Here is a 24,054-nt window from a genome sequence, read left to right as displayed (position 1 = left end):
CTTGGACACAGGGACAAGACTTTGTTCTTCCTGGTTGCCATCACCCTATCAGGGAGCTTACAACTTCCCCTCCCACAAAATCAATCTGATGTCAAAAACACTTTATTATCATTTCCTGGATTTACAGTGTATGTCTTCATTACAATCATCGGTGCAATAAATACACAAGGGCGAAACAGACCATCATCACAGTGGCCTCAATCCAAAAGGCACAGGGCCTGAGGGGTGCTACCAACCCCAGTGCTTCCCCAAGATTAGTCGGGGAGAGTTTTCAGAGAGTGTAGGCCCTTAACGTGAAACAGGATTGAGAATCTATACAGCAAATCCTAGAATATTTCTTAAAGTGACAGCTACAGATTTTCCTGAATGATACCAGAAAATAGTAAGCAGAATCAAGAGGCTCAGGAGCCTCTGTGAGAGGCAAAGGGAAGATTGCAGTAAGACAGGGCCCTCCCTAACCGTTTCACTTCTGGGCAAGTCTCTCCTCTCTCAAAACGTATCCAGGAATAGAGAGTGTTTGGAAAGGCAGTTTCATGGCTCTGGGGCAGTGTATGCTGGTTTCTGAGTGATGGCATTGGACCATGGCCAAGAAGCTACTTAAATCATGTTGCCTGGAGGTGGTCTTAGCTGTCACCCCAGGATATCATCCCAGATATACATATGAAATCCCACCAGCCACCCATAACTCTGCCTAGGGAAATAGACCACAGAGACATAGGGCTTCATCACTATGAAAAAGTTGTAGCAGCAGAGGAGGATTTTTGTTTTTGTTTTTTTGTTTTTTTTTCAAGTTACAGGGAAGACTAGATTTAAAAAAAATAGATCTTATAATGTATACTTCAGAGCCAAGTGTCTCAGGTTTATAATCCTAGCTACTTAGGAGGCTGAGATCTAGAGAAGTACAGTTTGAAGTCAGTCCAGACAGAAAAGTCTGCAAACCTCCATCTCCAAAATAATCAGCAAAAAGCAAAGCTGGAGGCATGGATCAGGTAGTAGAGTGCCGGCAGAGCAGGCAAGCCGAGCAAATGTGAGGCCCTGAGTTCAACCCCAGTACTAGCAAAAAAAAAAAGAAAGAAATTTAAGCTTCAAGAGAACATTCCATGCTGTCAAAATGAGAAGGGGAATCAGGAGATTTCTGTAAACTGCAAGGAACTAGCAATTAGGGTGATCTCTACAGGGTTCTCCTCTCTTTGAGAGGGAAATGAAGAAGGAATCAAGTCTCAGAAACTACCGTGTGGCTGAGGAGGAAGAACTCAGAGAATCTTAGTAACATTCTATGAACACTGATCCTTCCATTATCACTGGACTATGCCAGCCCCTGCTTGTACAGACATCCTCACAGAGGAAGGAAGTCCTGATTCCAGGTTGGCAGTAAGGACCCCACAGAAGTCGCAGAAATGAACATTCTGGTAAAAGAGCCAAGGCTCTACAATCATTTTTACTTCTGCCCATTTCCCATTGGCTCAAAAGCAGATTGGGTCATCTGAGAACTCATGACTCCTGTCAGAAAAAGAAAGCAACTCCTCTTCAAGGAATGGCCCAATTCTAAAACAGGAAATACTACAACTGCCTGTAGACAGTTGACTGTGGCCTGATAAACAACTTGTAATTCCAGTTTCTCCTCAAAGGAGTTTCCCTATTCTCTCTCCCTTCTTCGTCTCCTCTCTCCCCACTTTCTCTCTGCCTCCCTTCCATTACCAACAAGAAACAGAACTTGAGGCCACCTTGCTCTAAGGTCCAATCAGTGTGTCTGACCCAAAGGTCAGACTTGGACTCGCCCAATATATTCAGGTCATCTTGTGTTTTCATTTTGCTTTCTGATACCCTGATCTCTTTTGTCTGGTTACACTGAAGAGTTGGAGAGAAAAGATGGAGTTTCAAGGGAGATGATGACTGCTGAGGAAAGTGAGTTTTGAAAGTATCGCCTAAGCAGAGAGTACACATTCTAGTCGGAAAACTTGGAGAAGATGCAGAATTTCAAGGACAGTTGAAAGCATACCCACCGAAGTCCTGGACCGAGGTATTTTCCAAACGTAACCACCACCTACCAGAAGGTGGCTTGGTTTGTGGCCGTCAATCAAGCACTTTTAGCCATCTCTCACCCAACAATCAAGCTGTCCCATCTGTGGCTCACACTGGGGTGACTGACACCAGGGCAAAGGGGCAGCCAGCAGGAGGCCCCCCCACAAGGGTCTGGGGTGTTTACAGGTGGAACTCCAGGAAACATCTTGAGGTATATCAAGTGTCTGGAGAGCCAATGTGCATTGTCCAAGGCAGGGTCCTTCCTTGGACTTTCAGGAGTGCCACGGACCTCAGGCATGGGCCTCCATCTCCTTCTTGATGGCTGGTTTGTAAATGACTCCTTTGCTGTCACCTTTTTTGTTACTAGAACACAAAGAACACATGGATTGTGAGTCACAGAGGAGCCAGAACCCAGAGCAGCCAGACCCAGGCCTGGAATGAGGCAAACTCCTTTCTTTGGGGCCTTTTTTCAATTCTTCAGTTCTTAGAAATATCTTCCCTCGGGGCTGGGAAGGTGGCTCAGTGGTAGAGTGCTTGCCTTGCATGCCTGAGGCCCTGGGTTCGATTCCTCAGCACCACATAAGCAAAAAGAAAATAGCCAGAAGTGGTGCTGTGGCTCAAGTGGTAGAGCGCTAGCCTTGAGCTGAAGAGCTGAGGGACAGCGCCCAGGCCCAGAGTTCAGGCCCCATGACCGGACCACCCAAAAAAAGAAAAAAAGAAAGAAATATCTTCCTTCCCCCGAGCATTAATCAAACAACTTGTTTCTTTAATGCCTACAACTTCTAGACCTGCACTTTGAAGAAAATCTCAAACTGTTAACTCCCATAATTCCTAGAAGTCTTTTTTTTTTTTTTACTTTTTTTTATACAAAGGAAGAAAAAAAGTTTGTCTGAGAAGAAGTCACATGTGATAATAAAACCTGAACAAAAGGTATTAATAGCTAATGTGAGGGAGAAGTCAGGTTTTCCTCCATTTTTATTTCTGCTTTTTCTTAGTAAGAAGATAGCTTTCCTGCCAGGTACTGGTCACTCATACCTATAATCCTACTGCTCAGGAGGCTGAGATCTGAGGATCACAGTTCAATGCCAGCCTAAGCAGAAAAGTCTGTGAGACACTTTATTTCCAATTAAACCATCAAAAAAGCTGGAAGTGGAGCTATGGCTCAAGGAGAAGAGCGTCCGCCCTTTGGGATATAGGAGAACTCTAGCTCAGGGCCCTGAGTTTGAGCCCCAGTACTGGCACCAAAAAACAACAACAAAACAAAATCAGTTTTTTTTTCTAAACTCAGTTTTGCTGCTCCTATTAGGCACAAATCCCCAAACCACGAGACTTGTCCATGCTGCAGGGTAATTAGCAACGGCTCATTAACGAGGCTTCTACGCACATCTCCAAGGCCTGGGCAGTGACCTTGAATGACCAGTGTCTCCTGGAAGGAGTCTGAAGCCCTGGTGTTTGGGAGAACAGCTTGCTAGGGGAGGCATCCAGACGATGGAGGCTCTTTCTTCCCTTAGTCTGCCTTTCCAGGCATGCCATCATGGGCCCATGAATCACCCCTTCCTGACCCACTCACCTCTTCTTCCTTCTGAAAAGCCAAATGGACACTGCCAGGACAATGCAGATGCCGAGAACACCAGCCAGGGCCACGGAAAGGATGATGCCTGGTGAAGAGGCAGGGGGCACAAGTTACGCTCTTCTCTCCCCCTCATCTCTTCCCACAGTGGGCAGGGGTAGGTGCATCATGTGCTAGCATCCTTGGTAAAAGATCATGGCCCCATCTCGCTTCTCAAGATTCTAGCCTTTGGCTTAGTAGACTGGCTGGCGTAGGCAGCCATTTGCAAATTGTAGTAGTTTTTCCAACAGGGTTTCTCAAAGATGCACAAAGATCAGCAGAAGAGCTTGTTCAAAATAGAGACTTTCCTCAAGCCTAACCCTCAAAAGAGACTCAGATTCCATCTGTTTGATGTGGGTCTCAGGAATCTCTATTTTAACCAAACACCTCAAGCTGATGGTGGTGCATGAGGTCTGTGAGCCACACTTTGAGAAACCCTGGGCTACAGAATCACCTACTTAATTCATCTTTGCTCAATGGGTTGAAATCCCATTGGGATGCCTCTATCAGTTTGGCCTCTTAAATTGCATTGCACAGTCCTAAACAGTGCTCCAAACCCTAGCCATCGCCCAGGCCACATGGCCAGTCACCTGACCTCCACACTGGGCTGAGGTATGTTTTACAGGTAGTGTCCCCCTCCCATGACCTAACAGAAGGTCTCCAAATAGGCTGGGGTGTACACATGCTGTAGAGTGATTAGACTTTTCATTAGCAGAACATTGGACTGGCAGTTCATCTTTGAATTAAGAGGGTAAGACTGATTGATAGTAAAGAGGGGGACCAAGAGCCAGAGCGACAGCCAGAGAAGCAGAAAGGATTGGCCAGAAGGATCACAGACCCCAATCACACTGAGAATCACCGGTTCACCCATCGGAAGCATGCACAGCCTGCCGGCCACGTACCCACACTCAGTCCTGTGTCCGGAAGCATTCCCACTTAACAAGGGGAGGAAAGATTGGAAATTAATCCGGGGTCAAACCATACCGCAGGTGACTAGCGTGTTGAGAGGCTCGCTCTTTTTTTATTTGGTGAGTGGTCACCCTTGGCTCCCAGATGGGGAACAGAGGCTGCCTCCACAGGGATCTCCACTGTGACACCCCAATCCCTTTGCCACTGAGATCCTGTGAGAACTCTGGCCAAGTGTGAGATGCCAGTAGAGGGCAGAGGCTCAACTCAATGCTTGAGCCACTCTACACCTGGGGAACCAGACTTCTCTTCTATCCTGTGGATAGGAGAGTCTAGCTGGTACTCAGGAGCTATCAGCCCTCTGTCCCTGGGCTTCCATCCTTCTATAATTTTATGCGCATCCCTGGCCAGGCTGCCCCAGGTGAACTCAGGCTGCTGTGAAGCATGAGCACCACCAACATGGAGAGGACAGGGTAGCCTATTGCGGTCCTTGCTGGCCATCACCAGTAGATCATCCTCCCTCATCCCCATCCCAAGTGGCAGATAAGAGTGGCTCCCCAGCTCAGATTCCCTGCCCCAGGTCTTCTATAACCTGAACACGGAGAGCAGTCTGTGACTTAGGGAGGTGCTGGGGTCTAGAGTCTTCCCCTAGGGAAAGCATCATGTATTTGTATAGCACACACTCAGTCCCTGCCTAGCCAGGGGCCTCTGCAGAGTACAACTTGGTATTAGGTTTTTGGTGGTGGTTGTTTTTTTTTTTCCTCTTGTTTGTTTTGTGCCAGTCCTGGGGCTTAAACTCAGGGCTTGGGTGTTATACCTAAGCTTTTCGGCTCAAGGTTAGGGCTCTACCACTTGAGCCACAGCTCCTCTTCTGGCTGTCTGGTGGTTAAATGGAGGTAAGAGTTGCATGGACTTTCCTGCCCAGGCTGGCTTTAAACATGATCCTCAGATCACAGCCTCCTGAGTAGCTAGGATTACAGGTGTGAGCCACCAATGCCTGGCTTTGGGGCTTGATTTTGTTTAAAATACCCAAGACCGGGGCTGGGAAGGTGGCTCAGTGGTAGAGCGCTTGCCTTGCATGCCTGAGGCCCTGGGTTCGATTCCTCAGCACCACATAAGCAAAAAGAAAAAAGCCGGAAGTGGCGCTGTGGCTCAAGTGGTAGAACGCTAGCCTTGAGCTGAAGAGCTGAGGGACAGCGCTCAGGCCCAGAGTTCAGGCCCCACGACCGGACCCAAAAAAAAAAAAAATACCCAAGACCTTGGGCCTTGGCATAGTAAACAAACAAAAGAAAAGGCCTGGCCATGGTTTCTTTCCCAAGCTCTTTGATAAAATACCCTTTGGTTCTTTCTTCTTAAATCTCTAGACCCTTACAGTGAATCTTTACTTCCATATCTGAATATCTGAGAGTCATCGAGGGGCCTCCACGGTTGAGCAGCCTTCTTCCGTGGCTGGAGGTAGTACCTTTGTGCTGTGGTCTTAAGTTTGCTGAGCAAAATCTGTGGGGAGCAAGGTCCCCAGATGGGATTCTCCTCTAGGCTACAGAGCCAACATGGTGGCTTCTTTGAAGGGACAGTCCGATTCCTCCCATCCCCTGTGCACTGCTTTAACTGGACTAGGTCCTGTCAACAACTGCACCGTTTAATCCAGTACTCTAGCCCAGGCTTGTACTTCTTGAAGTCAATGAGATGAGCCCAGGCAGACTAGGAAAGCTCCAGAGATGGGCACAAGAGTCATTTTCAGCTAACACTTCGATGCAGCCCAAATAAAAAAACTTGATCGAGCAAGCTAGGTGCCTGAGCTGCTAAGGGACAGGAATGCTAGTGGAATGTCATCTAATAATCATGTGAGTGCCTGCTCAGATAGGAAAATGTGGATGGAAACCTGCCCTGCCAGTGAAGGCAGTGCCAACCATCAAGGAAGCAAGGGCCTCTCTGCATAGGGGTTTGGGTCCCACTGGAGGCAGAGTCAAAGCATCTGCTAAGAAAGGGGGACAGGGAAATCCTACGAGAGCACAGAGAGAGCTACCAGGGCAATTGAAGAACTACAGCCAGGAGAGAGAAGCCAAGCCTGTAATTCATAGCATTAGCCAGGGAGGACCTGGGCTACCATAGAGAACCAGGCATTCAAGATGACGTGGGGAGGGGCAGAGCCAGAGAAAGTTATATATTCACATCACACAAAGAAGTGGCGTTATTTCTAACCAGGGATGAAGACAGGCAGTTCCTGCCAAAGAACAATGGGATAGGAAGAAATGGCAGCAGGCTGGGGAAGAAAGGGGAGGTCTCCTGAGCTTCCTAGTGGGTGGGGGGGGTACTGCTGGGCACACACAGCCTCCCTGGGTGAGAGTCAGGGTGAGCAGCAGCACATGGATGTACAACACATAAAGCACAGACATACAGAGACCTGGGCTGTCACACACCTGGTCTAGAAAGGGACAGACACCTGGAGAAGGTGGGCGCTTGCCTCAAGAGCCTTGCTACCTGTTCTGGCTGGCTCAGGAGCTGCTGTCTTCACTGGCGTCTGGCTGGACCAGGGATGCTGGTTCACTGGTTTTTGAGGTCTTCTGAAGCCTCAAGTATAAACACAGACAAGTCCAGCCCGAGGAACAAGTACTCATTAACACATCTTGGGGGTACCTGGAACAACAGTCTAGTATTTTCTAGCTCTGTTTTCTGATGGTGTAATGTACTCCTTTTTCTTTTCAAAGTCTTCTTTGAAAAGAGGGACTGTTTTTGTAGGTGCCAGATTATATAGCAAAAACATATACATTCGTGTATGCGTCTTTGACAGGCTCATAAATAAGAGAGGCTAGGAGAGTTTAGGATTACTAGGGTTCTAAGTACCTGAGATACAATTTAGGCTGGTAAGAACTCTTATTATGTGGTTACAAACCATAGAGTCAGTAAGTACAATGCTCGTGTTCTCTTTGAATAATGCTTCAGTTAAAAAAAAAAAGAAAAAGAAAAAAAAAGAAAAGCCAACGCGGACCCAAGCTCCAGTGGCTCACATTTATAATCCTAGCTACTCAGGAGGCTCAGATCAGAGGGTCAAAGTTTGAAGTCAGCCTAGGCAGAAAAGTTTAGGACACTTACTTCCTCTTAGCCAGCAAAAAGCCAAAGTAGAGGTGTTGGCTCAAGTGGTAGAGCACCAGCCTTGAGTAGAAAAGCTAAAGGCAGCACCTAGGCCCTGAGTTCAAGCCCCGGTATTAGGGGGAGAAAAAATAAAAGACACTACCAGGTGACACAAGGGAATTAATTTCATGTAATTATCATCGGGCTTTGTCTCCCAAATTGCAGCAATGCAGGCCCAGAACACAGAGTTACATTGTTCTGAATCCTTGAGCCAGCAGGACGCGTACAGTGCCAGCCCCTGGTGCCATCAGCTGCCTTCGGTGGCTCAGGCTGCCTGTGCTGAGGGAGGGATGGGCAGTGGGAATGGAGCTGTAATCCCCGTCAAGCCAGAGTGACAGCACCCTAGTGTCACTAGGCAACGTCCTCCCATGCCTTGAAATCTTCACAGGAAGTCTGATCTTTTTCATTTCTCAATGTGTGATTTTTAACACTATTGGGGGAAAAAAGCGATACATAATAACTACAGTTTGACAAATGGCTAGGCCCAGGAGAAAGTCATTGGACAGAAATGACACTGGCGAGAGGAGAGACGCAAGTCAGTTACATGCTTTCCGCAAGTTCTTAATGAGCACCCAGCAGCGCCAGGCATACAGATTGAGATGTCAAGACTCCCTTTCGAAGGAGCTCCAGCGTATGTGTTTAATTTATGCCTTTGCTTTGCCTTCCTTTCCCTTTCCTCCTCTTCCTCCCCTCCTCTGGCCTCCCCTTCTCTCTTTTCCTTCCTGCCAGCTACCCTTCCTCCCTCTCTTCCTCCCTCTCCTTTCCTTCTTTCCTCTCTTTCCCTCTTCCTCCCTCCCTTTTCTCCCTCTGTCCTTTCCTCTTCTCCCTTCCTCCTATCCTCCCCCTTCCTTTTCTTCATTCCTCTATTCCACTCTTCCCTTTCTTAACTACATGGTAATAAAATCAAAATTACCCTGGTGTGTGCTGGGTCCTACAGCAGAGATGAATGAGGTAGTCTGGCTACATTAAGGGGACTGTCATCCTCTCCAGGGGAACAGAGGGGACTTCTGGGAAGATGTGATTGGAAGGGGGAGAGGGCCACTCCTTCAAAAGGACTAGAGCATACACCTGCCCTGCTGGGGAGGCCCTGCAGTTGGTGGAGGCTGAGGCCAAAAGGATGGCTACCACAGGAAGCTGGTGCGGGAAGATGGCTGGAGTGCTCCCAAGGGCAAGTCCAGCCTCTGCCCGACCTCTTTTCCTGCTCTTGTCTCTGAACATGGTTGGCTGTGGGCCAGAGGCTGGTCATTAGAAGCAGAGGAACGCACATAGTCTCTCCACCCACATAGTGCTCGGTTGTGCTGGGCTCAGGATACGTGTGCACTGGGAAAGACTGGGGCATGCCTTCTCAGCACATCTGATCAATGCTGTGGGCTCTTCAGCACCGCCTCCCCCGCCCTCACACAACCCAGCGGTGGGGATTTGAGGGTAGCAACTTCACTGGTTACTCACTTGGATACTTTGGAAGAATTGATGATATTCTTCCATCGACTCCCTTTTATTTATAAACAGAAACTTAAAGAAACACAAGGTCAATAACCATAGCACATAGATTCTTATCTCAAGAAAAATTAATTAGCCATCTTAGCTGGGTAAGAGTGCTTTCTCTTTTCAAGGGTTTCTACAACTACGCAGGTCCCTCAGGGACAAGCAGATTCAAACCATGCTCTTCTACACAGGAGCCCTCCCTCCCCCGCTTGCCTGTCCAGCATTCTTGTTCTAAGTGCACTGCCACTGGCACTGGCTCTAGCTGCCCAGCGGGTGACATGCAGTTGTTTAGAGCAGTTCTGCCAGAGACATGATTATAGAAACTTTTGGCCTTCTGACCCTCCAGCTATCTTTGTCCTGCTATGTTGAAAAGAGGCTCTAGAAGCCAGGCATGGTGGTTCATGCCTGTACTCCTGGCTCTGTAGGAGATAGAGGGAGGTGGATCACCATCCTTGGTTGGAGCAGGCAAAAGAACAAGACATTGTCTGGAAAATAACTAAAGCTGAAAGGACTGGGCTCAAGAAATAGAGCACCTGTCTAGCAAGCCTGAGGTCCTAAGTTCAAACCCCAGAACTACAAAGAAAATAGTATTTATGGTCTTGAGATCAGAATGGTGGTGCCAAACTCAGAATTAAGCCAGAGCTGTAAGTCTCAGCTCCCAGGATTGATATCTGTTTAGGTAGTCTTTGTTCTGTCTTCACCTAGCTCACCAGATTCCATGAAACCTAAACTGGTCCCCAGGTGAGGCCCCTCTCCAGGATCTCACCTTGGGGACAAGCACAGGTGTTGCTTGGAAAAGTTACTTTTCAAGAGTCAAAAAAAAAAAAAAAGTGTCCATCATGACTTGTACCTTAGGTTTGCCAAGTGCCAGTAGCTCATGCCTGTAATCTTAGCTCTTCAGGAGGCTGAGATCTAGGGAATGTGGTTCAAAGCTACCCCAGGCAAGAAAGTCTGTGAGGCCCAAAATATCAGTAATAACAGGTATAGGCAAACCTGCTGTAGGGTGTGGCTAGACTGTCCTCTGTTTCTGAGCATAGTCAAAAGAAGTAAAGGTGAACAAATGCATCTGGTGAGACCTCAGATCCTCTCCCTAAACCTCTTGAACTCTCTCCTAGAGCATTTCCTGTCTGTTACTTTTCTCATGGCACAATGTTTGGACTCCATACTTCTTGTAATTTCCTAAGGACATCCTAAATAAACAGAGACCCTCGTTCCAAAGTTGACTCAGTGGCAGAGTCTGTACATAGAGCCTCAGTTGCTCAAAGTTCATGCTGACAAACACGCTCCACCATAAACCCGCACAGGATGGTGGGATTCACTCCTTAGAGACTGCTTTTCCTTTGCTCCTTGGAAAGCATCCTTCTCTTCTCCCCAGGTGTCTAGGAAGAAGGAGGGGAGTACTCTGGCCACGTTTCTATAATCAGCCTCCAAATGAACAAGTTTGTTTTGGGATTGTCATGTCTCACCCCAAGGAGAAAGCTGAGCCCAGCCTGGGCTCCCAAAAGCTGCATCTCTGGTTGCATCATGCAGGAGAGCCAGCAAAGCTGCAGTCAAGCTCTGATTTTAATGTCCAAAGCCCGCAGTTAGTCTGCAAGCTTCTGCCTAGAACCCTCTTGATCTACCCCAGCTAGTGTGGAGAATCTACTGAAGCACTCTGCTACAAACCTGCCTGTGCTGACCAGCCTACAAGCAGCTACTTAGACCCGAATCAGTCTAAGAAGATGGCTAATTATTCCCAAGACCATGGTCCATCGTTACAAGTGGGTGTTACTTTTAGATGTCATAATCAAGTTCCTGCCAGGTTTCTTCCGATCCTCTGTAACTGCCCTCAAATATTGCCCCTGCAATGTAAAGTCAGGATTGGAAGTAGTTAGAATCATGACATATCACCACTGAAAGGACTCTTCTATCACTTCTCCAGCCTGGCACGTTGTGGCTAAGAAAACTAAGGAGAAAGAAAGGATGATCTTGCACACATCATACAGTCAGGATAAAGCAGTGAGGCCTTGAACCCAGATCTCCTGACTGCAGAGACAGGATGTGTAAGTTACCCTGCTCCCAGGGAATCCGTACACAGGCTCAGAAAACAGCTGATACTAGAATCAGAGGTAAAATTCTAACTTATCTTTGTGGGCAGTTTCCCTCAATTTTAGGCAGACTTGAATGTTATTTAAGAATTGAAGTAGGGGGGCTGGGAAGTTGGCTCAGTGGTAGAGCGCTTGCCTTGCATGCCTGAGGCCCTGGGTTCGATTCCTCAGCACCACATAAGCAAAAAGAAAAAAAAAGCCAGAAGTGGTTCTGTGGCTCAAGTGGTAGAGCGCTAGCCTTGAGCTGAAGAGCTGAGGGACAGTGCTCAGGCCCAGAGTTCAGGCCCCACGACCGGACCCAAAAAAAAAAAAAAAGAATTGAAGTAGGGCTGGCCTAACTGGCTCATGCCTGTAATCCCAGTTATTCAAGAGGCTGAGACCTAAGGGTTAAAGTTTAGAGCCAGCCTAGTCAGAAAAATCCATGAGACTCCCATCTCCACATAACTAGAAAATAAAACTGGGCTAGAGATGTGGCTCAAGTTAGAGTGCCAGCAATGAACAAAGAAGTCAAGCGAGAACAAGACACCCTGAGTTCAAGCCTCAGTACTGGCACAAGAATATAAGAATTGAAGAAGCTCCTTTTAACACTAAATATGTCACGGTCTACTTAAAAGAATAGGAGAGAGAACGCTGTATCTAGATCACATGGGGGAGGATCCTGGGAATTTGGATCATTTCCGAGAAAAGTGGGTAGTTCTAGTCTTAGAGATTCTCAGTTTTTAAGAGAGGCTATTGCACAGATTCAATTTTCAGATTGAGAAACAGGGAAAGAAGGACAGGAACCTTAAGTAGTGCTATCTGGAAGGAAGACAAAATAGACCTTTGGGGCCAGTTCTTAAGTAATTGACAGAGGACGTAATTCAGATCACATGAACGGATTGAGTCAGAAGTAAGTTTCTAACCTTCCTGACAAGGGCCTGGAAGCAGTCTTCATCTACACAACTGCTCTGTGTAGGTGGTGGTTATAATATAACATAATAAGAAAGGAACAACAAGGAAAAAACGTTTACCCAGTAAAAGGAGGGGACATGGATTCCCCAATAGATGGGTTAATGGGCTGTCTTTAAATCCGAATATCTGGCCCAGTTGGTCCACAAGTGGCATGAGAAAAGGAAATGAGACTTGCACAGACCTGGTCTGCTTGGGGCCACTGAAGATCTCCCATGTTGGGAAAGGCACAAGAATCACCAGTGAGAAAGTTAGCTCAGAGTCTTGCAGAAAGAAGTGGGCTCTGAGAGCCCCCACATCCCTTTCCCCAAGCCCGGGGTTCCAGCAGCACTGAGGAGGCACTGAGCAGATAAAACTTATGCTCTTTGGGGAGTCCCAGAACTAAAAGGAACTATGAGTCTGCATAACAGTAGAAGTCAGTCAAACTACTAAGCTTTGTTCCATCTGAAATGTGTATGCTGGTGCTTATGAACTCTCCGTGAGGGTTAAACAAGGGTGTGAACCTAGGTGCTTCCTTGCCTGTGGGCCCAGCTTCATTAGCCCCGGAGCTCCACTGGCCATAGTCTCAAGTCATACCCATACTCTTACAAAGAAACATCACTGGACACTGATGGTCCTAGCTAGGCCCATGTGGGTGGCAGTAACCCTCCATGTCAAAAAAACCAAGAGTAAGCTGGGCAGTGGTGGCCCATGTCTGTAATCCTAGCTACTCAGGACACTAAAATCTAACCATCACAGTTCACATCCAACCCAGCCAGACAAATCTTCAAGACTCTATCGCTACTAAACCATCAAAAGAAAAAAAAATCTGCAACTTGGAGGCATGGCTCAAGTGATAGAGTGCTAGCCAAAAAGGCTGAAGGAGAGCTTAAGAACCTGAGTTTGAGCCCTTGTCCCAACACACACAAAACAAAAAGCCTAGAGTCAGAAATAAGCTAGTGTGATCTCATCCAGAGGGGCCTCCCACATGTCCTGGTATCATTCTTCAGGGCAAAGAACTCCCCAAGAACATCTGTTCCCCATCTGTGCGAGAGCTCTGGTCCCAGTGCCCTGAGGTCCTCGCCTGGGCTTTCTTACCAAGGCTCAGGGAAGCGGGGAGCAGTGCCCCCCCCCACACACACCACAGCTCCTCAGTGCCCTGGTACCTTTGACAGCCACAAGCTCTTAGCCAACCTGCTAAGGATACTGGTGTCAAGAGACTGGTTTGCTCCTGGTCCCCCCTCACCTTGTCGGAAGGAGATATACACCAGCCGCTCATCGAACTTCTGTACCTGCCGGAAGTTGTTGACCATTTCTCTGGGGGAAGGGTCATCCATGTGTGTGAAATACAGAGCTGTCTCCAAATCCAGCAGCTGAGGGGGAAAACGGATACATACCATGGAGGAGAATAATGAATGCTCTCTACAGGAGGCAACCGGGAGAAGCCTCTAGAGCCTGTGGTGTTCGGTGAGAGATGGTAGAAAACAGTGGGAAAGCCAGAGAACTGCGTCTCCCCACCTCTCTAACTCCAGGACTCCATAACTGGATTCCATTCCTGCCTGCCAACCTGCTCCTATTGATCATTCCAGAATCTGGACCCATAGAGGGCAAGCTGGAGGGACAATGACACCCATCTCCCAAAGCATTGGGGCCCACAATACAAGGTCACCTCCCAGGCCCACCTGCCTGCCCACAAGAAGGTGACGTAATTGGTTGCCAAGGCAACTGGGTTAGGATGTCTGCTGGTTCCCCCACACACACCTGTCACCACGCCCTCACTCCTGTCCTCCCACAGGCTGCCACTCATCTGGGATTTTTCCAGCTCAGAAGCTTGTAGTAAAGAGCCCGAGTGAGGAGGATGAGGCAGTATGGGGCACATTTAGATGATGGAGTAGAGAGGGATGAGCCATGACTTGGAACTCAGAAGATCTGATTTGGGGTCAGGTCTCAGAGGGGTAATGCCATGGGCATCGAACTCTACTTTTATCACCTCTGAAATGAGGGGTTCAGCAATGGCTCCTGAGGACTTGGTGGCCCAAGTTGGCACTAGACTCTGGGATTCCTAAGGGCAGCAATTCTCTCTCAGGGACTCTGCTATCATTCTAGCACCAGCTCATTATGTGGGTTAACCTGATACAGTCTATATTCTGCTACCAGGCTCTCCCCTACCTGGGAAGTTAATACTGTCCAATCACTAGGAGAGTGTGTGTGTGAGTGTGTGTGTGTGTGTATGTGTGTGTGTGTGTGTGTGTGTGTGTTCTGGGGCTTGCACTCAGGACCTGGGCTCTGTCCCTGAGAGTATTTTCCCCCTCAAGGCTAGTGCTCTATCACTTGAGCCAAAGCTCCATTTCCAGCCCTTTTTTTTTGGGGGGGTGGTTAATTGGAGCTAAGAGTTACACAGACTTTCCTGCCCAGGCTGGCTTTGAGCTGTGATCCTCAGATCTCAGCCTCCTACCTAGCTAGGATTACTGGCATGAGCCACCAGGGCCGGGGTTCCTTCCAACTCATTTAAAAGCACTATGAGACAAGTGCTCATTTTCCTAGCTTGAGCTGATAGCATCTTTTAAAGCTCAGCCTGTAATCTCTGCAGCATTTTCAGGCCCAAGTCCTGTTGTGTTAGGATTTGAATTGTTTTTCCAACGAAACTCTTAAGGGAAGAAATCAAATCACGGATTGCAACCCAGCAGATGGCAGAGACCACAATGCTACATAGACTCTAGCATGGACAGTTACCTGCTTCTGGGAAATTTGCACAGGGTTTCGGAAAACTGTCCAGAGCACAGTGGGGTGGCAAGGAGGGGTGGTCAGGGATCCTTCATAGCGGTAGAACTCATCCGGCTTCTCTGGAAGCAGTTCTTCAATGTTGAAGCCCGGGATGAGCATCTGTTGGCCTGGAGAGACATGGTGGGTTGATGGTGTCAGCCTTGCTGTCTCTAGCACAAGTGTAGCTGACAACAGTGACTGATCCTCCAATGGTGAACTTCTTTCTGGGCCATCTAGCCCAAAGACCTTGCAACAACCCTGTTCTCTACCCTCAGCTGCTCTTAGCAGATAGCACAGATAGCATCTGCCCCTGCCATTGTTTTCCTTAGAGTCACACACACACACACACACACACACACACACACACACACACACACACGGTATAGGTGACATCCTTATTCTAATAGTGAATAAGCATGTAAAGACCCTCACCTTTGTACTTTACATGTTGAAGATGGCTGAAGATCTTGTCATATGATGGATTGAAGGAGCCCATCTGCAATGGAGACCAGGCAGGTTGAGCTGGGATAGAATCGCCTTGCGGCTGAGCCACACTGACATTCACTATCAGAAGGGGACTGGAGGTATATAGCCACCACTGCTGAGATCCTCCCCAACAGGCCATCTTATGAGAACAATTAGGGTAGACCTGGAGGCCGTCTGGAGTTAGAGGATGGTTCTGACCTCTGATACCACATGGCACCCAGATTTCAGCTTAAGGCATCAGGCTGGAGTGTCCCAGGGCCATAAACATAGGGTGTAGGATGTGTTCCTGATTATATAAGAAGTGATCCTGAAGGCCACAGTCAGCATGTAACACAGAACTTAGGGGAGGGCTGGGAATGTGGCTCGGTGGTAGAGTGCATGAAGCCCTAGGTTCAATTCCTCAGTACCACATAAACAGAAAAGGCCAGAAGTGGCACTGTGGCTCAAGTGGTAGAGCACTAGCCTTGAGAAAAAGAAGCTCAGGGACAGTGCCCAGGCCCTGAGTTCAAGCCCCAGGACTGACCAAAAAAAAAAAAAAGCAACTTTGGGAAGCTCTCATCCCACAAGCCAGACAAGTGAGCAAGCACCCTGGGAAATGAACTATATGCTCTCTTGGTCAGTGGAGAAAATGCAAGCTAAGCAGGAGTCATTCCTGATTTCTAGGATTAAAGAATGCATGCCCATACAACAGGATGGAGCTTGGGTACTAGGATTGCACTCAGGACCTTCATGGGGCAGCACAATGGTTCCCCCAACCCCTTGCTGGTCTTTTGCAGCAGCTTGAGCCACGATCATACAACTAGGCTAAGACTTGTGTTTCTAATGTCAGACACGCCCTGGTGGCTCATGCCTATAATCCTAGCTACTCAGGAAGCTGAGGTCTAAGGATTGCATTTGAAGCCAGCCCAGGCAGAAAAGCCTGTGTAACTCTTCAATTAACCACCAAAAAGCCAGAAATGGAGATGTAGCTCAAATGGTAGAATGCCAGCCTTGAGCCCTAGTACAAAGAAAAGATGAGAAATACAAGAAGAAGGAGAAAGAGGAGGGGGGTGGGGGAGAGGAAGAGGAGGAGGAGGAGGAAGTAGAGGAGGAGGGGGTAAAGAAGGAGAAGCCATGGAGAAGCCAAAAGAGAACATTTCCTTCAAGATATGGCCCTTATTACTAAGGGGTATGCATAGAACAAAGTGCCAAACCCAGATTTCACCCCTGCTCCAAATTTCACATTAAAAAACTCTTCAAGAATTTCTTACCTCAATGAGAACTGCAAGGACAGCGAGACCTTCTGACTTGTCACTGGCGGTGCTGAAGTTGGGGTACAGATCTGAATTATAGTGGACAATGTGCAGCTGCAGTAGGAGAGAAGCCAGCCATCAGAGGACAAGGGACTCACACCAGGAGACTTAGACCTTTCCCCCTAATCTGCAGATAGCAAGTTCCACCAGGACTGTGTCTATTTGATTCACTCATTGATTCCCCAGTGTCTGATAGGCTGTCTGGAAAGTTCCAGAGGGGCAATAGACTTGGATGGATGGATGGATGGATGGATTTTGTATTAACCATGAAAAGACTTGCATACTTTGGAGTTCTTCCCTCTTATGAGTTTTCCCAATTAGTTTGGAAAAAGTGGCCTCTGGGCTCTTGATCTGGAAACAGTGTGTCAGGGCAGGAAACCTCTAGGCATAATTTAATCGTAATTAATACAACCTAAGACACATGTGTCTAGTCCTCTAGTGGCAAAAGTCACTGCCAGAATTCCATTTATTTATTTGTTTGTTTATTATGCCAGTACTAGAACTTGAGCTCAGGGATTTGTGTTTTCCCTGGACTTTTTTGCTCAAGGCTGGTACTCTACCACTTGAGCCACACCTCCACTTCCAGCTTTTTGGTGGTTAACTGGAGATAAAAAGTGTCACAGACTTTTTTGCCCAGGCTGGCTTTGAATGGAGATTTTCAGATCTCAGCCTCCTGATACAGGTGTGAGCCATTGAGGCCCATCTCAACATAAAGATTTTATCAGCCTTAATGTAAAAGGTCACAAATCAAGAATGGTATGCCATGAATACAGACTTCTAACTTCACAAAAATAAAAATTTAAATTGTGCTTTTTTCAGAGCAGTTGTAGGTATTATGTATTATTATTATTAGTGCTGGTCCTGGGGCTTGAACTCAGGGCCTGGGCACTGTCCCTGAGCTTCTTTGACTAGTGTAGCACTCTACCTCTTAAGGCAGAAAGCCCACTTATGGCCTTTTCTTTTCTTTTCATTTCTTTTTTCTTTTTGTCGGTCATGGGGCCTGAACTCTGGGCCTGGGCGCTGTCCCTTAGCTCTTCAGCTCAAGGTGAGAGCTCTACCACTTGAGCCATAGCACCACTTCCAGTTTTCTGAGTGGTTTATTGGAACTAAGAGTCTCATGGACTTTCCTGCCCAGGATGGCTTTGAATCATGATCCTCAGATCTCAGTCTCCTGAGTAGCTAGGATTACAGGCGTGAGCTACCAGTGCCTTGCTTATATGTGTTATTATCAAAGAGAAGTTTTTGAGAAATTCTGGGTTTTCAAAGTCTAATTATGTATTAATTACACCAAAAATCCCACTGATGTTTAACCTAAAGGTGGTCCCATCACCTGACCTTCAGAAACTCTTTTTTTTTTTGTTTGTGTGTGTGTTTTTTTTTGGGGGGGGTCCAGTCTTGGGGCCTGAACTCTGGGCCTGGGCGCTGTCCCTCAGCTCTTCAGCTCAAGGCTAGCGCTCTACCACTTGAGCCACAGCGCCACTTCCAGCTTTTTTCTTTTTGCTTATGTGGTGCCGAGGAATTGAACCCAGGGCCTCATGCATGCAAGGCAAGCGCTCTACCACTGAGCCACCTTCCCAGCCCCCAGAAACTCTTTTTACTAAGTAGGTCTCCATGTTTTTAACACATGAATTTTTATCTATTCTTTGCCTTTCAGACTATGATACCTGAATGTTTTTTCCTATTTTCTTTTCTTGTTTGTGGAATGATTTTTTTTTTTTTTTTGTCTGTTGTGAGGCCTGAACTCTGGGCTTTGGTGCTGTCCCTCAGCTCTTCAGCTCAAAGCTAGCGCTCTACCACTTGAGCCACAGTGCCACTTCTGGCTTTTTCTGCTTATGTGGTGCTGAGAAATTGAACCTAGGGCCTCAGGCATGCAAGGCAAGTGCTCTACCACTGAGCCACCTTCCCAACTCTCTCTTTTGTTGAATACAGCTTAATACCTTCATTTTTTTTTGAAGGGGGCAGGGCCTTGTTGCTTACTTAACTTCCTTGCTCACAGCTGGTGCTCTACCACTTAAAATACCCTCTAGCACTGCTTTTTGTTGATTATTGTAGAGATGGAGTCTCTTGCACTTTTATGCCAAGGCTGGCTTCAAGATCCTCCAGATCTCAGTCTCTTGAGCAGTTAGGGTTGCAGGCATAAGTCATTGGTGCACGGCACACATTTTAAACTTTTTAAGTGGCTCTTTTGAATTTTTTTAAACTACATCAAATTACTCCTTCCTTTTAGCTGTTCTCTAGTAAGGACTTTTAAGAGGCCCTTACCTCACCATCTTTCCCCCTACAGGATGAAGCCTGCCACATTCCCACACCATCATGTATGGCATGGGTTTGAGAAACAGAGGAATTCTGCCCTGGGTACTTGTCTTTTTTTTTTTTTTATAGCAGATCTTTAAGCTTGTAGTTTATCTGAGCACTTAGCATATTTAGAATAAATCAAGGAGTAAAGATTAAGCCAGGCTGATGGGAATTCTCTGGAATGGAGTTTTATGGCTTTTACTGGGTAGTCCAATATTCCTATAATACCCAGCTATTCAGGAGGTGAAGTTGGTAAATCAGAGTCCAAGACCAGCCCTGAGCAAAAAGCATGAGACCCTATCTGGAAAATAAATGAAAGCAAAGACATCTTGGGGATGGGGCTCAAGTGATAAAGGGTTTGCCTAGCAAGCACAAGACCCTGAGTTCAAACCTTAGTCCACCTTAAAAAAAAAAAAAGTCTTCTATAATTCTATAGTCGCCTGGTGTGGTGGCTCTCGCCTGTAATCCTAGCTACTCAGGAGGCTGAGATCTGAGGATCACGGTTCAAAGCCAGCCTGGGCAAGAAAGTCCACAAGACTTATCTCCAATAAACCATTCAGAAAAAGAAGTGGTGCTGTTACTTAAATGGTAGAGCGCTAGCCTTGAGCTGAAAAGCTGAGGGACAGCATCCAGGCCCAGAGTTCAAGCCCCACAACTAACCAAAAAAAAAAAGTTATAGTTCTATAGTCTCCATCCTATAGAGCCACTGTTTACAAAATGTCTCCGTAGAGAAATTGCCACTTATGGTCACCCTGATGTCTTTTCTCTGGTATGAGCATTTATGGCTAATGATCACCAGGCTCCTGGTCTGATCATTGGCTTGATTACTAGAAATATTTTTAAATGTATGAACCTTCCTAGTCTACACCCTAACTCTTTATCCCCTATGAGGGAAACAGAATCCTCAACATTGCAATTAACCTGGAAGAAATTGCAGTTGTTGAGATTCAGGGAAGGGCCTGCTCTGAACTGTGTGAGCCTCCAGTAATGCCAATTGACTGGGCCAGAATGCTATCGCCTCCACACTAGTAACCAGACCTGTAATTAGCCTGAGACATTAAGCAGTTCAGCAGTTATGAACAGAAGAGAATAGCCATGCCATAAACCTATCATGGGCTGTGGCTGGCTGATCAGTAGCACTTAACTCCTTCTGTTTATTTCCCTGTAAACACTCAGAGCACACTCTCCCCCCTCCCCCCCTTTCCTCCTCCCTCCTCTCCCACCCCCAGCTCAGGGCCACAGGTCTGGAATGGAGCAACACCTCACCCCATTGCATGCTTGTTTTTCTGTAACATAGCACAACAATGCTGTGCTGACGTTCCAAACAACCTTCAGCGAGTCTCTGATAGCTGTGAAATCTTTACCTTATAAAAGTCAGTCATCCTTCGATTTGTGGCTAAGTGAAAAAGTGGCCCTAGACTAAACTACTGTCCCTATGTTCTCAAGCATAACCCCCTGGTCCAGGGACAGGAGAAGAGATGAGGTGGGGCAGATATTTGTAGACAGCATAACATGTGAATAAAGACTGTATTGGGAAGCCGGGTGCCAGTAGCTCACGCCTGTAATCCTAGCTACTCAGGAGACTGAGATCTGAGGATCATGGTTCAAAGCCAGCCCGGGCAGGAAAGTCCATGAGACTCTTATCTCCAATTAACCACCAGAAAACCAGCAGTGGCGCTGTGTATCAAGTGGTAGAATGTTAGCCTAGAGCTGAAGAGCTGAGGGACAGTGCCAGGGCCCAGAGTTCAAGCCCCTGGACTGACCAAAAAAAAAGACTGCATTGGGGCCCACTGGGCCATCTGGGAAGCCTAGTCTTCTCAAAAGCATCACTTAGTAAGAGATAGAGACAAACTCAGCACGTTCAAGGGAAGGAAGGGTCCAGGACACCACAGATGAGCAGTAGAGTGGTTGCTCCCAACAGACCATACATGGCCAGATACAAGATTATCCACAGCCTCGCTCACTCACCTCGGCAGCGAAGTGCTTCCCACTGATGGTATGCTCAGAGCCGTGGGGGTCATTGCGCTCTCCCCAGTGCAGATGCAGCTGCTCGGCTCTGTACTGGTGAGAGTGGAGGCCCTGGATGTGCATGTCTGAGATCAAGTTCAGTCTCACTGTAGGGAGGGAAGGGACAGCTGTTAGAGTCCTGGCCAGCTGAACACTGCCAGAGAGCTGTCAGGTAGGCAATGCCTATACACCAACAGGAAGATGCAGATCAGAGAGATGCAGGTCAGCAACCCACTTTCCTAGCACTAGACCAATGATGGATGGTTTGGGGCTTTTTGTTTTGTTTGTTTTTGATTTTGTTTTTGAGTACCGGCTTTAGGGCTTGAACTTGGGGCCTTGTGCTCTTGTTTGACTTTTTTGTTCAATACTGGTATTTTGCCATTTGAGCAATGCTTCCCTTTGGCTTTTTGCTGGTTAACTGGAGATAAGAGTCTCTTGGATTTATATTTATAATTCTCAGATCTCAGCCTCCTGAGTAGCTAGGATTACAGGTGTGAGCCACTAGTGCCTTGCTTGAATGTTTTATACACTCATGTATCAGACATCTGTTTTGTTTTGTTTTTGTCAGTTGTGGGGCTCAAACTCAGGGCCTGGGTGCTGTCCCTAAGCTCTTTTCCTCAAGGCTAGTGCTCTACCACTTTAAGCCACAGTGCCACTTCCAGTTTTCTGGTGGTTAACTGGAGATAAGAGTCTCATAGACTTCCCTGCCTGGGCTGGCTTTGAACTGTGATCCTCAGATCTCAGCCTCCTGAGTAGCTAGGATGACAGGCACAAGCCACCAGCACTTGTCCAAGACATCTGGGTTTTGAAGGTAGAACCTTTACCTCCAAGTTTGAGAACTATATGACTAATAACAACAGTTGCTGGTTAGGAAGCATTTCCTGTATGCCAGACCCTAATAGAACCGACCTCTGGTCTTAATCATATTTATCAATATGACCATTTTCCCAGATGAAAGCTTGAGTTTATTATCCACACTCTGCTGGCTCATAAGTAGTTAAGCCATGACTCAACCCCAGGTATATCAAAGTTGAAAAAATCAGCAATGGAGCTGCATCCCTTCAGTTGCTCTTGATGACCCAGAAGCCACTCTTACCATGGACCAGGGGGCTGGGACCTGATGCCTGCCCCATCCTGAGAGATGTGCTTTCTCTCAAGCACATCTGGAAAAATGAGCCAGGCCTGCCTCCACAGCCTCTCCTCTGGCTAGCTCCAGGGAACTGCCCCCCTACCAGATGGAAAAGGGCTGAACAGGAGATCGCTCCCTCACCTGAATGGCCATCATTGGTCAAGTTCAGCAACTTGTCAGCTGATATGTTGTAACCATGGAACTGGAGAGGCACAAGGCTGGCATCATACTGGAGGATGTCACTGTGCAGGTCTATTGGGGACTGCAGGAGGCCCCCACAGGATGGGTACTTCTTGGACCAGCTCTTCTCCCCAGTTGGACCTAGAAGGAGAGATCAAGCCTAAGACTAAGTCAGGGTATTTTCTCTGATCTTCTAATGTTGTGTTCAATACGATTAATCTGAGGAAACTTGTTCAAGATATAAAGACTTCTGTCTATAGAAATCAAAGCCAGAAAATGCCTCAAGACCAGCTCTCCACATGAAGATGATTCACTTTTGGGCACTCGCTGCCTTCACAGAGCCAGGAATTCCTCTGGGCTTTGGATTATCGGGTCAAACATCATCCAGGCCCTGCTCACCCAAGCTGGCATTCCAGGCTGTGCTAGGTCTGGAACATTGGTCCAAGGGAGTTCCCTCCTCCACAGAGAGACCTTTGATGGATCCACAGGTATGAACATCTTGATATAAAATCCTGAAGACATTGACTCTTGATACCTACATCTAGAAAGCAGAACTCGACCTGATGGGAATGCTTGAAAAATGTCAAATAATTATGGGAATCACCTAGCCAAGTGCAGGATTTCATGTAGGGAAATACATGAAAATACTCCCAACTCATTATTACAATGTAATTGACAAACCGTCAGGAAGAATGACTTTAAAAATGAAAAACCCCTGGGGCTCAAGCTTCTTGCTAACTACCAGATAGCAATCGCTCTTCTGGAAAATGTAAATAAACACCACATATTCAAATAAACTATCCTACTCCCACAGAGGGAAAAAAATCCTTAAAGAATGTAAATCTATATTTAAAAGATTATCTCCCTTGGTAATTAAATCAGATTTTCAGGCTGAGGTTTTCTCCAGAAAAGCAAATAATCGGCAAGTCATAGCTCGTTACAGTTAAAACCATGATGCCCCGGTGGGTGCTAACAGAACTTGGAATCCAGCTTCACCATCTGGGGTTCATTCATCAGCAAGTATGTAGGTGCTAACTAGAAAAAGAGGAAGGGAACAGAAATATTGGGGGGGTGTTGGCCCCATAGAGGGTCCCTGCCCCCTACAGCTTGCTCTCCAAGGAGAAGACTTCTGAGAGACAAGTGAATCAGAAGTAATACTTGGTACCCTCATTTATGTAAAACACGATGAAGTCAGGCACCAGTGGCTCATGCCTGTAATCCTAGCCACTCAGGAGACTGAGATCTGAGGATTGTGGTTCAAAGTCAGCCCAGGCAGGAAAATCCATGAGACTCTTTATCACCAGAAAACTGGAAGTGTCACTGTGGCTCAAAGTGGTAGAGTGCTAACCTTGAACAAAAAAGTTCACGGATGGGGCCGGGAAGGTGGCTCAGTGGTAGAGCGCTTGCCTTGCATGCCTGAGGCCCTGGGTTCGATTCCTCAGCACCACATATGCAAAAAGAAAAAAGCCAGAAGTGGTGCTGTAGCTCAAGTGGTAGAGCGTTAGCCTTGAGCTGAAGAGCTGAGGGACAGCACCCAGGCCCAGAGTTCAGGCCCCACAACTGGACCCAAAAAAAAAAAAAAAGCTCACGGAGAGTACCCAGGCTCCAAGTTCAAGCCCCACAACAACAACAATAACAACAACAAAAACAGTATGAGGAGTTGGTCTCAGGTTTAGTTCTTTGAGATTCCGACACATAACAGAGCTTTTCGGGCTGTCAAACTTTGCACCTGCC

At 47.2% G+C, this 24,054-nt stretch overlaps 1 protein-coding gene across 1 annotated transcript; it reads right to left on the bottom strand.

Annotated features, from left to right (window-relative positions):
• Positions 1–1,419: 1,419 nt before the first annotated feature.
• Ca12 (carbonic anhydrase XII) lies at positions 1,420–22,474 on the bottom strand (the record flags this gene model as incomplete). The annotated part of the gene is made up of 9 exons (XM_013009930.1): positions 1,420–2,385; positions 3,593–3,680; positions 4,534–4,566; positions 13,415–13,541; positions 14,902–15,059; positions 15,364–15,427; positions 16,668–16,763; positions 20,973–21,118; positions 22,282–22,474. Coding segments are annotated over 9 exons (978 nt in total), but the record flags the coding sequence as incomplete, so codon positions are not given.
• Positions 22,475–24,054: the final 1,580 nt, after the last annotated feature.

This window comes from Dipodomys ordii, unplaced genomic scaffold, assembly GCF_000151885.1.
Source record: "Dipodomys ordii isolate 6190 unplaced genomic scaffold, Dord_2.0 Scaffold11, whole genome shotgun sequence".
Taxonomy (NCBI): Eukaryota; Metazoa; Chordata; class Mammalia; order Rodentia; family Heteromyidae; genus Dipodomys; species Dipodomys ordii.
The sequence above is the reverse complement of the archived record's forward strand: the minus strand, read 5'-3'. Positions and strand labels throughout refer to the sequence as shown.